The 15,152-nt window shown below is 53.7% G+C and overlaps 1 protein-coding gene across 7 annotated transcripts in view; it reads right to left on the bottom strand.

The window, feature by feature from the left end:
* Nucleotides 1-15,152, bottom strand: part of PDE2A (phosphodiesterase 2A) — a 92,879-nt gene that overhangs the window by 33,221 nt on the left and 44,506 nt on the right. The window contains exon 1 of one of the 7 annotated variants that reach the window (XM_049098917.1): nucleotides 5,781-5,846. The exons of 5 other annotated variants lie outside the window; for them this stretch is intronic. In XM_049098917.1, coding sequence (XP_048954874.1) covers nucleotides 5,781-5,840 — 60 coding nt within the window. In that variant the 5' untranslated portion in view covers nucleotides 5,841-5,846. Of the gene's footprint in view, nucleotides 1-2,963; nucleotides 3,006-5,780; nucleotides 5,847-15,152 lie in introns of those variants that run through there. One more of the 7 variants, XM_049098918.1, reaches the window with a different exon arrangement.

The raw sequence follows: 15,152 nt of genomic DNA, 5'->3' as shown, positions 1-15,152 counted from the left end.
ATGTAAGGAAGGATCTAGAAACAAGCACTGCGTGTGACTGAGACTGGAGAACCTGGGGGTGCCTAGCTTACAGCAGAGCAGACCCATGGGCTTCCATCTTTAACTCCAATCTCTCAGGCTCTCCTGAGCAGCAGGACAGGACTCTGTGGCCCCAGGGACAGCCTGGAGACCCAGAGCTTTTAAGGAGGCTCGCCTTGGCCCAGTGGGACACAGGCAGAAGCCACCAGAAGAGAGGGAGGAGGTGAGCTGCTTATCCCTAAGGGTGGGCAAGAATAGACTCAGTGGCCGTTTTTCAGAGAGGCCACAGAGAGGCTTCTGGGGCTGGGCTCCAGGAGAAGCCTGGGGCCCAGGCGTCAGCTCCAGCTTTCAGCCATGTGTCTTCGTGGCTGCGGTCTTCCCCCTCATCCCCTCAGCCACGGAGTCCTGTTTCCAGGAGTGGGCGGCAGCCACGGACTTTCTCCCCAAATGCTCACTTGGCATTGGTCTCCCCACACCCAGCCTCCCTCTGATCCTTCCCACTGCTCAAGGATGAAGATGCGTTTTTGCCATGGAGACAGGTCTCTGCCCTCGGACATCAGAAGCTGCTGATTCCAAACATTATAACCTCCCCAATTGGATCAGTTATCCTTTAACCCTAAGGCACGCCTCATCACAGGTCACACACCCTCAGCATGCCACCTATGCTGGGCCACACGGCCACAGAGTCACCTCTCCACAGAAGCACCCAGCATGCCTTCAGACACCCTCTAGGCATGCGCACAGGTTCTCACAGGTGCAGCCATGTCCTTCTGGACTCACAGGGCCAGGGCTCAGCAATCTGTTCTATACCGGAATTGGTGGGTGCCTGTCTGGCCTTTATTCAGATCAGTCAGCTTTCTGTGACTTTTCAGACTAAGGGCAGGACGAAGGTGGTGACAGGGGGACAGCTGCACAGAGGGTATACATGTAGGCTACCGTGCCCTTTGGAGGTCAATTCTGTACTAAAAGAGGGGAGAAAGAGCTCATGTCCCAAATAATCCCCAAATTAAGTCCGCCAACCTGTACTCCTACGGCTGAGGCTTCCAGGTCAGGGCCTCAGAGGGTGGTGCTAGTTTAGGCCTGTTCCGCCTGGAGGTAGGTCGGGGTGGGGTGTCGGGGGGCAGGCGGTAGACAGGCTGAGCCCCGGGGTTCTTGGCCTCTGGTGGAGTGTGATGCGTGTATGCTGTGGAAGTTGGAGAAGAGAGGCCCAGGTGACGGGCTGAGCTCTGCTACGGGGAGAGGCTTGGGACAGCTAAGTCTCCTCGCTTGACAGATGAGGAGACCGAGACTCAAAGAAAAGCAATGTCCCATTTATGGTCAGCCAGCGAGTCGGGCAGAGCCAGTTGGCAGCCCAGATCTCTGCATCTCCAGCCCCAGTCTGGCTCCAGCTCTGCATCGGGCCCCCAGCTGCCCCCGCAAAGGGGGCTTAGAGAGGATGGTCTGTCTTTTGTTCCAATTGGTGGGCCCCTCTGTTCCTCTACCTGCCCTTTACCTGGATTGGGGGATGTCCTGACCTGTCCTTTACCGGAATTGGTGGGTGCCTCTCTGGCCTTTGTTCAGATTGGTCAGCTTTCTGTGACTTTTCAGACTAAGGGCAGGATGAAGGTGGGGACAGGGGGACAGGAGACGAAAGGGGCAGTGGCTGAAAGGGGCTTCCCTGGCCTTGGCCAGAGTGAGCTGCAAGCAGGTATGGCCAGTGAAGCTCGAGGCTCTCTGCCTGGCATCGTTCTGTCTATCCCCCACCTGGCCCGGCCCTGCCCTGCCTGCCCCAAGAATGGGGGTGCAGGGTGCAGGAACTGCAGCTGGGAGGACCACTCTCACACCTGGCTCTCCAAGGGGCCTCCAAGCCTTGCTCAAATGCCACCTCCTCCCTGAATCTTCCCCAGATCTCCAAGCAACTTCACCTCTGCTGCATCAACTCAACGCAGGAAATGGCTCCAATCCCAAAGCCCATGGTGTGGGGGCTCAGTGAGCAGAGGGGCTGCCTCTGGGAAGGGAGGAGAGAATCGGCGGGAGTGGCTAATGCGCATCCTCTGTCCAACGTACACACATACGTGCAGACAAAAACACAACCGTACATACTACGTGCACACACAGATACATACTTAGGCATGAGTGTACACACACACACACATACACACAGCCCAGGCTCAGAGTGGGGTGAAGGAGGTCACATTTCCTGCCCTCTCAGGGTTGGTTTTTTTTTTTTTTTTTTGGAACAAACATCAGTGTAAACATCAGCCTAACAACCAGGCAATTTTCCAGACCCCATGGGAGAATGTGTGGTGTGTAGAAAAGAGCAGCAGCGATTTCCGGGCCTGTCCCAGACTGACTATAGAAGCTCGGTGACCCCAGCAGGCCCCTGCCCTCCTGTGGGTCTCAGTTTCCTCATTCATAAAAATGGGTCCTTCCAGCTCTGCAACAGATAGTTCTACAGTTTTGTGGTTTAACTCACTGAAGCTGGCTGGCTGCTGGCTGGAGACTTCCTGCTTTCGCTGGCTCCCTACCTGCAGCTCTGTGGTTGGGGAGAGGGCCAGTCGGCACCAGGCACCAGGCACCAGGCACCAGGGACCAGCACGGTAGCAGCTGTGCTCTCCCGGCACAAGCCTTTCACTCCAGGTACCAAGAAAGGTACCCCCTGCTAGGAGTCAGGGCTCCTCTAGAGCCAGTGCTGTGGCTGGATCAGCATGTCTGCACTTGTTTGGGGAGGGGCAGGGTCTAGACTACATTACTTCTAACTCCTTCTCAATACCTAGGACTATATGAAGCCGGAGACATCGGCCTTAGTTCTCCTGGTGCTACCTGTGCAGGGATGGATGCCCATCTTGAGGGTCAGGGTCACTGTCACAGCAGCTCTCCTGTCTTGTCTTCATGAGTCTCTATGGCTTTTCCCAGCTCTTAAACCATCCTATTGCTCTCCCCACTCCCTGGAACCTAGAACCCACCTCTCTCTTTCGGGAAAGAAGCCTCATGGTGGCCCCCTTGGTGGCCTAGAAGAAGATAATAACATCAGATCCATTGGTCAAGTCCCCCCAAGATTCAAGCTGCATTACTGGGACTGGCCATACAGAGTTATCCAACTTTGCTCGTGCTAGCTCTCCTGTGGGCTAGGGCAGCGGGGTGGGGGTGGAGGTGTCTCTCTGTGGGACTTGGTGTCCCTTCTCTAAAGCATGAGCATCCTTCAAGATCTCTAGGGTCTTGGAGCCCCTTTCTGCCTCTATTCCTCTTCCCTCCCTTCCTTCCAGGCTGTGTCTCTGTCAGCCCCGTCTCTCCCAATCTCTCCTAGTGGATCTCTCTTCTCGCCATGCCTCCCTTAGTTGACCCCCATCTCTGTCACAGACAGGCAGGCTACTCTCCTGTCACGGCTCCATAAGTCTCAACATCTTTACCCACCCCACATCCCCTCTCCTCTCAGATGGCTTCTCTCCCATCTTTCTCCTGCACATTCCAGCCCCCACCCACTCCTATCTCTCCTGTCCACACCTCCCCCAAGCCTCCAGGCAGTCCCCCTTGAGAACTTGAGGAGAAAGCATCTGACCCAAGATGGGTACTCACAGAATGGGGGAGCCCAAGAGGACAGCCATGATGGGAGAAATTGGGGGTGCCAGGGCAGATGCCATTTACACTCCTCTGCTTCCTGCCCTCTGTTTTGGTAATCAATACACACAATCTCTTATCTTTTTGAAGAATGGGGGCCCTTCTAGGGCCAATGAGAACTTATACCTCTCTATGCCCAGCACTATCAAGCTGAGCTGCTGGGTCAGGGTGACCAACAAAACTCCCTTAAAGGAAGTCTCCTAGGGGCTCAGAGCATGGAAGCCCCTTTGTCTGGGCCTCAGACCCTGGCCTGAGCTCCAACACCCCAACCTTCCTCTGTGGCTCCTCACAGCCCTTGTGCATGGCCGGCCCTGCAGAGTCAAGAGATGGCGAGGAAGCACAAGAGGCAATCCCTCCCCCCTCTCCCACTCCCACCCATGCCTGCCAGCTGCTCCAGGAGCCGCCTCTAACAGACACTTATGCCTTAGATACTCAGAGAAGAGCTGCCAGTGAGAGCTAGATCTTGCACTCCCAGATCTCTCCTCAACAAGGATAAGCTTGAGCAGCAGCAGCAAGAGAGAGGAGAGGAAAGAGGCTGAGTGATCCTTAGGGGGAAACAGGACAGAGACCCAGGCCACAGCTGGACTAACACTAATGTCAGAGCCTAACTTGAGTGGGCCGTCAGGCTTGGGGGAAGGGACCGTATGGTTCTCAAGCACCTACCGTGTATTACAGCTGGCCACCAGTGGCTCTTAAACATCTATGCCCACCAGCATCTCTTGGAGGTTTGCTTAACATAAAATTTGCTGGTTTCGCCCCCAGAATTTTTAAAAATATATTTTATTTAATTATTCATGAAAGACACAAGAGAGAAAGAGGCAGAGACACAGGCAGAGGGAGAAGCAGCTTCTGTGCAGGGAGCTCATGTGGGACTTGATCCCAGGACCCCAGGATCAGGCCCTGAGCGGAGGGCAGACGCCCAACCTCTGAGCCACCCAGGTGTCCCAGAGTTTCTGATATGGTACATCTGGGATGAAGCCAAGAGTTGCCATTTCCAACACATTCAGAGCTGCTGTTGCTGTGGCTGGCCGGGGGACCCCGCTCTGAGACCCAGGGGCATGCGCTCTCTCCAATCCTCCTGCCAGCCCTGGGAGGATGGTTTTGTCCTACTGCTGAGGAGGCGACATACACTATCACATTAGTTTCAGGTGTACAAGACTGCGATTCCGCAATTATACACTTTACAAAATGCCCATCATGATAAGCATAGTCGCCATCTGTCACCTTACTACCTCCGTGCCATATTAGGGGAGGTGCCTGCTTTGATCTTTCCGTTTTCGGGGGTGGGGTGGGGGGTGGGGAGCAAGGGGCGGGGCGTCGCCCAGGTGAGACCCGCCCATCCCCTGAGCGCAGCGGGAGGTGGTTCAGCCGCTTCTGCCGCGGGAGGGGGGCCCCTCCCTGGACGTCCCCAAGGAGGGGAGAAGCGGGGCTGCTGGAAGGAGAGCGCGAACCGGGACAGAGGGGTGACACAGACAAGGGCCACCTGGAGCTCAGGAGCCCGGCCCCAAGGGAAAGGCCTGCCCTCCCTCCGTCCTCCTCCGCAACGCCCCTCTTCCTCGACCTCCCTCCTCTCGCCGTCAAGTCCCCTCCGCCTCCCCCAGGCGCCCCCCTCCTCGCGCCCTCCGCAGACTCCGGCTTCAGTTGTTATTCCAACAGGGCCGCGTCTCCAGCCTCGGAGCCACACTGGAGACACGTGCACTGTAGAATACACCTGAGCCCAGTCCTGGCGCCCGCCGGCACGCAGGGGGCGCCGCCTCCCGGGTGAGCTCGGCCCCCCACCCTTGGCTCTGGCCCCTCCAGCGGGCGCCACCGGATCCCCCTGCGCCCCCCACCCCTTCTGGGCCAGACTCAGCTTCTACTCCAACACACCCTCCGATTGCCCCCAGGCTCCCCTGGATCCCCCGGGGGCTAGGTCTGGGGAGGGATGAAGGATGGGAGGAAGGAAGGAGTTGGGGTGGGAAGGTAGGCTCCTGTGAACAATCAGCTGTCGGGGGCCTGACTCTCTGGAACCTCTCAGTCCTGAGCGCAGGGTCTGGAGTCAGGAAAGGAGGGGATAAGGGACCGGCCAGAGCCGGCAGAGTAGGGAGCCAAGAGCTGAGTGTGTGCGGAGAGGAAGATGGCCCTGGGAGGCAGACATCAGACCAAGCCTGTCCCGGCTTCCCCACCTTCAACCACCTCGTCCACATGGCAGGGTCAGTAGTGACCTCCATCCTCATGGCCCACATTCTCCTCGATGCCTCAGCCTTCTTCCCCAGCACATCACCAGTGTCCCCCTCATCACAGCTGTCCCAGTCCTTCTGATCACCTGGTGCCTCTCCAGCCTCAACTCCTGTCACAGCGAGATAGTCACAAGGAAGCAGATGTAAACTCACTGTGAGTCAGTCAGGTCATAAGAGAGAAAGAAGAGGTGAGCTTCCTGCCCAAGGATGGGGGCAATGGGGAAACGGCTTGGTTAGTCTACAGCTCTGGGTTCCTTGTCCCTGAATGTCTTCAAACCTTCCTCAGCTGCACCCCTCACACGGTCTTCATGGTTGGGAAGCTGGACGAAGCAAATCCAGGGGTCTCTGACAGGCAGACACAGTGGCCTGAGCAGAAGAGGATGGAGAAGAATGACCCGCTGGACCGGTGTCAGAAAAACTTCTGTCTCTCAGGAAATAGTGACCAAAGGAACAGCTGGATGCATGAATGAACAAACAAACCGATGAAGGAATGAATGAGTGACTAACCTTCCTTTTCTGGGTCTCCCTCCAGGAACTTTTCCTTGTTGCTCCCATCCCAGGCAAATCTGACCCTCCTCCCTGGCACTCACAGACCTGTGCTTCCCCCACCAGGGCATGGCATGCGCCGATGCATTGCCACTACTTCCCATCTGCTTCTCCTATCGGACTGGGAGCTCTGAGAGGCCAGAGGTTGTGTCCTGTTCCTCCCCAGGCCCCAGCTTCATCCAACCCATCACAGGTGTCAGGAGGTATCAGCCGAGCTGAAAAATGATCACTTGGACTCCTGAGTGCCCAGAGCTGTTGGGCTGTGAGGGATACATTCCATCACTGAGTAGATGTGTGGACCCCATGACCTCTGGAGGCCACAGACCAGGAAGACAGCTGAGAGCTCTCAAAGTTTCCCAGGCCTGGCACAGTGACTTTCTTAGAGAAGGAGCCTGGGGAATGAGGGTGCCTTGTGTTGAGAGCTTTTGGAAGCCTTTCCAAGGCAACTCCATTGGCCAGAGCGTCCTTCAATGCTTCAGGATCATCTCCCAGGGCAGATGGGGCTCGGGACAGCATGTCAGGACAGAGGGACTCTTCCCTGAGAGGAGAACTGTCACTATCACTTTCTTCCATGACTCATGTCACCTCTTCTAGGCAGCCTTCCAGGGTGGGTTGCCTGTCCTCCTCCCAGGCCTCCTGAGAACTCCTGCAGGACCAGTGTCTAGAGGGTCCTAGGCCTCGCAGAGCCTAAACCCCAGCTTGATGGGAATAGCTTAGGGGAAGGAGAGGTAGGAAAGGACTTGCCCAGGGCCTCATTGGGACTCAAGAGGCCCATGCTCCAGTTCAGGGCACTTCAGGACACACTAGGCTCCCTCCCTTCTGAGCACTGTTTGCCTTTGGAGCCCCTCCAATTCCCTGCTTCAGCCGGGAGATGGCTGAGCCCCTCTCGGGTGTGAGATGGGGCTAGGCCAGGGGCAGGGCTTCTCATCTCTCTGTGCCAGAATGGGAGGTGAATGCGGGATGGCACCCGCCTGGCATAGGGTTAGTGTGGACCTGCAGAGGACAGGAAAGAAGGGCTGACCTGGGAGGTGCCGGTGGGGGTGGAGGGAGGGTGAGCTTGGTAGAGCATCTCCTCTGGGACAAGTCAGAGAACAGGGCACAGAGCAGCCGCCACAGCCATCGAGGCCTGCCTTGGGGCTCTCCCTGACTCTGTCCTGAGCTCTTTCCCTGCCTCTTAGCCTCCCCAGCCTCTCTGTGTCCGTCCCTCTTACTGTCTGCCTGTTCTCTGGTATGTGTTTCTCCCACAGTCTCACTGCTGGTCCCATGACTGTATTTGGCTCAGTCTTCAGGGCCTGGCCCTTCCCAGCTGTTCCCCAGATCCCAAGGCAGGCGGGTGGGGCGGGGGGGTGCAGGGAGGGGGGCAAATAGGGGTATGAGAAAGAGACTGGGACACAGACAAGTTCAGAGGCAGAAGGATGGATGCAAGAGCTCTGGGGACAGTGCTGGCCAGGGTTGCAAAGCCTCCCCAACCACTGAGGGGGGCACCCTGAAGGCAAAGTCAGAGCTGGAGGGAACACTCTCCCCCTGCACGGGTTCTTGGCCCCCCTCTTCTTCTCCCTGCCCCTGCAGGAATGTATGAGCACTTTCATTGTCCCTAAAAATAGTCCATCTTTATTGGGGGTTGGAGTGAGGAATCTTCTGGGCCGGGTTCATCTCAGGCATGCCCCTGCCTCTGGGCTCCCATCTCATCTGTGGGGCCTCTCTGAGTTGCCCCAACCCTTACCTGCAGTACTTTGTTAAAACGGAAACCTGGCTGTATCCCTCCCTTGCATAAGTGACTGCCCTCGCTTCTGGGCCTGTAGGCTCTGAGCTCCCAGGCCTGTTGGGAGCTCTGTGTCAAGTGCTCAGCATCTCACGTTGGGGCCACTGTCCATTCCTGCTGGCTCCCATGCTCCAGCTCCTACCCAGCTCTCCAACCTTACTCCCTCCACTCTCCAGGGGGGGTTCCTTTATTCCTCTATCTCCTCTACCTCCAGGCCTCTCCTCACCCTCCTGCCCTTCTCGGCCCAGCCCTGGTCTGCTCTGCTGGCCTGCCCTGCTCTGCTATTCCTCTACCTGGTCCTATCCTCCAGCGCTTATGACTCTCATCCCCACCGCCTTGCCCCGCTCCCACCAGCAGCTCAGCAAGGGCTGGGCTGCAGGGACCCCCGGCAGATGCAGGCTCTGGGGCCCCATGCCTTGCCCTGAAGCCTGGCCCCTACTGGCCCCTTCCATCTCCTGTCCCCCGCATCTGTTTTTCTTCTGTACCCTAAGCCTGGAATGTCTCTCTCTCTATTTCTGTCTCCACGGTGAGGCCCATCCAGTCTCATCTCCTCCCTGCCTCCAGTTCTTGGATGGGGAAACAGCCCTAGAGAGGGGAGGTGATGGGCCTACAGGCTCATGGAAAGCTGGCCACAGGCCCCAGTCACTCTGTAAGATCTTGCAAGGCACCAGGCAGCTAGGCTCCAGAGGCAGGAGCAGGCACTTTACACAACCCTACCACCTTACCCGCCCCGCCCGGGGCAGGCAGTCTGGCATCCAAAGTTATTTGCCTTTGGAGGGCCCAGGAAGCCAGAGAACAAACATCCGGAGTCTCTGGAACTTCTACTCTCTCTCACATCCCAAGGATCCGGGAACCACCAAATGGGTACACTGGCATGTGCGCATGTGCGCACACATACGCACATACACATACACACACAATCCTGGGCTGGGTAAACATGTGACCCCAAGGAGATCTCTTGGGACTGTTGTGTCTATGAATCTGTGCAAGTCCTTTAGAGACTCAAAACCTGGGTAAAGGGATCCCTGGGTGGCACAGCGGTTTAGCGCCTGCCTTTGGCCCAGGGCGCAATCCTGGAGACCCGGGATCGAATCCCACGTCAGGCTCCCGGTGCATGGGGCCTGCTTCTCCCTCTGCCTGTGTCTCTGCCTCTCTCTCTCTCTCTATGTGACTATCAAAAATAGATTAAAAAATTTAAAAAAAAAAACCTGGGTAAAAAGATGATGAGCCCCCACTCCCAGCTTTATATTAATTTTGTCTTGGAAATGAAAATTAAAATCGCTTTTGTGTGACTTTTTGATTGCAGAATTCTGGATACACTGGACAAAACTGATACAGTCATCAAAACTGATCTTTTCTCTCCCACTAATGGGCAGCTCCCACTTAGCTGGTGACCCAAGCATGTATGTGGCCTGCCCATCTGTCATCCATAATGTGTGTCTCTGCAGGCTGTCACGTAGCCACAGCAGACTATGCCCCATGGGCCATCAGAAGAATGTCTATGTGAAAACACATGGGTCTGTGATTCTGTGAGTGTGTGTGAGTGTGAATCTGTGAGCATCCCTGTGTCCACATCTGGCCTGAGCGCTCTGCATGTGCAGGGGACCTGTGTCCCTGTGTGTGTGCTGTGAGTCTTCCTGTGTGCAATGAGCGTGTGGCTGGTTTTGTCTCTGAATGAGTGAATGAGTGGATGGCTGAGTGAATGAGTGTCTGTACACATGGAGGGGTCTGATTTTCTGCCTCCTGTGTGCCCTCCTCCCCGCTTCCACCACACTGTGCCAGACCAGGGCTCACATGCCTACCCTGCCACATGTCACCTGTGTGGCAGTGGACAAATCTTTTAACGTTCCTGGGCTCAGTTTCCCCATCTGTAAAACAGTGCCTTCTCCATGAGCTGCTGAGAGGACTACCCTGGTACCATAAAGCTCCTGCCTAAGCTCCTGCCTAAGCTGGCTCCCAGCTGGGGGTGAGGCCACTTCTGTGCGAGTTAGAGAGAGGCCACCCCAACTCTCCAGCTAGATGCAGCCCCAAGGGGCCTGGGTTGGTGGAGGAGGGCAGGCTGGGTTTCGGTACCACTCTACCTCTGTTGGAGCATCTGTGCTAGGCACAAGGTGTGCACCAAAAAAGAGCAGCTCCCTTTCCTTGGCCGCTACTCCAGGTGTGTGGCCTGGGACTAAAGGGGCTCTGACTCTGGAACCAGGGTGGCCTTTTACCAGATAAGGCTCTGAGAACACCCCTCCCCTTCCCCTGGGGCCCTATGCATTTGACTCCCCCTCCAAGCCCTCCTTCTCCAAAGCCCAAAAGGCCTTACAGAAGCTGGGAAGCCGGGAGGGGAACTGATTAGACCTGGCACATGCTGACCAGATACACAGACAAACCCCCATCCACGGCCCAAACCCCCTTTATCAGAGAGGGAGACTGGGACATGGAGAGGGTCAGGGACCCTCCCAGGGACACAGTGAACCCAGTCAGCTTTGGACTCTGGATGACTGAATGGAGTCCAAGGGAGTAGTTGGGGGTCCTGAGAGACAGGTACAACTACACCTGTGCCTCTAGCTGTCAGAGTGGACCTCCTACCCATCCCCAGCCTCCCCACCTGGGTCAGATCCCCTACTAGTGTGATTCACCACATTATGAATTTTTTTTTCTGGAGCAAATTGCATCTAATTGAATGAGGCTGAAGCCTGGATCGGAGGCCGATGGTGGGTGAGGACAGCAGGAGCTGGGGAGAGGGCGGTGTGGGTACAGGCTAAGCAGGGTACAGAAGCAGCAAGAGAAGGGGAGAGGAAGGCTGTGGGCACAGGAGGACAGGATGTCATTCCTTCAGCAAGCCATTCTGTACCCCTGCAGGTGCTCCAGCTAAACTAGGGGCCTGGATGCAGGGACATGAGGAGTGGTGCTCCCCTAGAGACCACTGAGCAATAACCTAGTACCAAGTACTGTGTTCACTTAAAAGCACTGTTGCGTGTAATCCTCCCAACAGCTGCATTTTATACTTGAGGGGATTAGGGCTCAAGACATAAAATGACTCGCTAAATGTCAGCTTCAGACAAGACTGTCAGACACCATAGCCCTTGTTCTTACCTGGTACCCGCTTATTCTGCTGAAGTGTCATCATCCTGCCTCCAGGAAGCCTTCCTGGGGAGTTCAGAAAAAGGGGGAAGCCTCACACCAACTCACACTTGGCCCAGACACTGTTTCTGTCCAGGTCGGGCATTTCTCCTTATCTATACTCTGATGTCTGTCCTCTCCCTGATGGCCAGCAGCTGAGGTTGGGGCTGATCCCACATGGATCCCACACACCCTCATTGCCAAGGGCACAACCATGACCCCTCCCACTCCCATGCAGTGTCCTGTTCTGTGTCATACTCATCACCCCTAGATGACACACAGAGACAGGATCACTGTCATTTTCACATGGCATGTCCCACATACTCAGTGACTCACAGCCATTTCACGGTTTCCACAGTGGCACACATCACTGAGTATCACAGGGCCACACACAGTGGTACTATCACTATACTTTTACTCAGGATGGCTCATCCTCAGTGTCATATAGCTATCATGTTCCTAATGCTCCACAAAGTCCCCCTCATGTAGTGTCATGCACACACGTCCAAGCTGGTTCTGCATTGTACTGTCACATTTCACATTTCAGCATCACCCGGGACCTTCTGACATTAAAAAACTCCACCTGACATAAAAAAATGACATCACGTCTGAGATTTGCTTTAAAATACTTCAGCAAAGCAACCTTCACCAAATCAACAGGATGAGAGAAAATATTTGCAAATCGTTCAGCTGATTAGGGGTTAGTATCCAGAATATATAAAGAAGTCCTACAAACTCAACCACAAAATAAACAACTTGGTTTAAAAATGGGCAAAGAACTTGAATGGAAATTTCCCTAAAGAGGATATACAAATGGTCAATAAGCAATGGAAAGATGCTCAATACCACTAATCATTAGGAAAATGCAAATCAAAACCACAGTAAGATACATTTTCCCCCATTAGGATGGCCATGAAAGAAAGAAGGAAAAGAAGGAAGGAAGAAAGGAAGGAAGGAAGGAAGGAAGGGAGGGAGGGAGGGAGGGAGGAAGGAAGGAAGGAAGGAAGGAAGGAAGGAAGGAAGGAAGGAAGGAAGGAAGGAAGGAAGAGAGGTGGTGGGTGAAGGGAAGGATAGGAAAGAAGTATTGGTGAGGAGGTGGAGAAATTGTCACCCTGGTACACTGTTGGTGGGAACATAAAACGGCTCAGCTGCTGTGGAAAACAGTATGGTGGTTCCTCAAAAATTAAAAATAGGGCACCTGAGTGGCTCAATCAGCTAAGCTTCTGACTCTTCTGTTCAGATCATGATCTCAGGGTCATGAGATTGAGGCCCGCATCAGCTCTGTGCTCAGCACAGAGTCTGCTTGGGATTCTCTTTCTCTCTCTCTGTCCCTTCCACTCAATGTTCACATGCTCGCACTCTCTCTCTCTCAAAATAAATAAATCTTTTTTTAAAAAATTAAATTTAATTTAAATTACCATATGATCCAACAATTCCACTTTTGGATATACATATAAGAGAACTGAGAGCAGAATCTTGAAGAAATGCTTGTCCACCTATGTTTATGGTAGCATAATTCACAAGAGTCAAAAGGTGGAAGCAACTCAAGTGTCTATGAATGGATGAATGGATAAACAAAATGTGCTCTATACAAACAATAGAATAGTATTTAGCCTCAAAAAGGAAGGAAATTCTGGGACGCCTGGTTGGCTCAGCGCTTGAGCATTGATTGCCTTGGGCTTGGGTATGATTCTAGGGTCTGGGCATCTAGGATAGAGTCCCACATCTGGTTCCCTGCGAGGAGCCTGCTTCTCCCTCTGCCTATGTCTCTGCTTCTCTCTGTGTGTCTCTCAGAAAAAAAAAAAGAATCTTAGTTAAAAAAAAAAGAGGAAGGACATTCTGACATATGCTATAGCATGGATGGACCTGGAGGACATTAAGCTGAGTGAAATAAGATAGTCACAAAAAGACAAATACTGTATGATTCCATACATATGACAGAAAGCAGACTGGTGGTTGCCAGGGGCTGGGGGCATAGGGAGTTGTTGAAAGGGTATACATTTCAGTTTTGCAAAATGAGAAAGTTCTGGAGAATGGTTGCTCATTGATGTGAACATACTTAATACAACTGAACTATACACTTAGAAATGTTTAAGATGGTAAATTTGGGGTTATGTATATTTTACCACAATTAAAATCTAAAAAAATAAAATACTTCAGGAAAAAAAAAAGAAAAAAAAAAAAAGGTGGGGTAGGGTAGGGTGGGATAGATAAACTAAACGTGCCCAAATCTGGATAACTGTGAAATTTGGGTGATGGGTATATGGCAAGTTTATTGTATTATTCTCTCTACTATTATGTGTATTTCAAATACTCCATAATTTAAAAATTTTACTCTCCCTTGACTTCACACCTCTTCCAGTGACCACATCCCTTCTCCACATCCCTTGGAGCCAAAGAGCTCCGAAGGGTTGACGATGCTCAGGCTGGCTGGTTCAGGCCCCACCCTGTCACTGATGTGGTTCCTGTCAGGGTCATGCCGGGCCCAGTCGAGCACCGTCTCCCCTGTCCACTTACCTGACAGCGCAGCCACCCCCCACCAACCCTCTCTCCTCCCATGGCTCACAGTCTCAGTATCCCCCACCTTCCTGGCCACGCCTCCTGTCTCCTGGCTGCTCCTCCTCACCTCCCAGGCCTCTAGATGATGGAGTCTGTGGACGTGGGGCTGGGACTCGGTCCTCAGTCCTCACCTCTACTCTCACTGCGCTCTCTCCCTAGGTCATCCCAGCCACCCGGGCCACCTCCCAAAGATATCCTCAGCCTGGCCTCTGCTGCCCACTGGGCACCTTCACCTGGATGTATGTCTGACTTGGATCCAAAACAGATCTCTTAACTTCTGCCTCCTTGTCCTCTCTCAACCCCTTAACCTTGGCCTCCCCTCAGTCTTCATCCATCTCAGTAACGTCTCTACCATCCATCACTTGGTCCCTCAAGCCAGAAACCCGAAAGCCATCCTCTGCTTCTCCTTCTGGCTCATCATCTCATTCACCAGCAAGTTCTGTCATTTCAACCTCCCACATATCTCCAAAGTTCATCCATCTTTCTGCAACTCTTCTGTAATCCCCTTAGCCCAGGCGCCACCGTCTCCTACCTGGGTGGCTGCCATGGCTTCCAACCTGTCTGCCCACCTCCTCTCTGCCCCTCCAACTCATCCCCCACAAAGACTTTGCAACCAAAGCAATCTCAAAATCATGCGATTGGACTGTGTTGCTTCCCTGCCTGAACCCCGTGGGGTCTTCCTGTGACAGCATCATACACAGTGTCATGTGGTTACATTTCACATCATCACAGCCATTGCACACAGCATCACACATTCAGCATCGGGCTTAGAGTCACAGCATCACGCACAGGTTTTCATACACTTGGTGTCACTCCATGTCATACCCTTGGCTATACACTCAGCCTCACTATATCACATAGGCTTGGGGCACACACTTGGTTTCACAATTCAGTGTCAGACGCTTGAGCCACAAGGACCACACCTGTTATTGCACGATGTCATCCATCTGTGTTTACATATTTGATCCTCATGGTGTCACACCCTCGATGTCACATACTTGGTATCATTCAGCATCACACAACCAATATCACACAGTATCACCATGGCACATCCACTGTCTCACGGTCTTTGACAAGTGGCATCACACACTTGGTATCACTCAGTGTCACACACTCAGTGTCATGCTCTGACTCACTCACTCCCTACACAGTAGCCCATGACCGAGGTCACATACTTGATAACACACATTATAAGCTCAGTGTCACATATTCAGTAGAATACTCACTGCCCCACAATCTGTGTCGCAGTGTCACCCGGGTCCTATAAGCTGCCGCCCACCCCCACCTCACCGGGCACAATCACTAGAGCTGCTGCCCCATGTCAAGGCTATTTCCTGTTG

Source organism: Canis lupus, chromosome 21 (assembly GCF_003254725.2).
Source record: "Canis lupus dingo isolate Sandy chromosome 21, ASM325472v2, whole genome shotgun sequence".
NCBI classification, from domain to species: Eukaryota; Metazoa; Chordata; class Mammalia; order Carnivora; family Canidae; genus Canis; species Canis lupus.
Note: the sequence above shows the minus strand (reverse complement) of the source record. Positions and strands in the feature narration are given on the sequence as shown.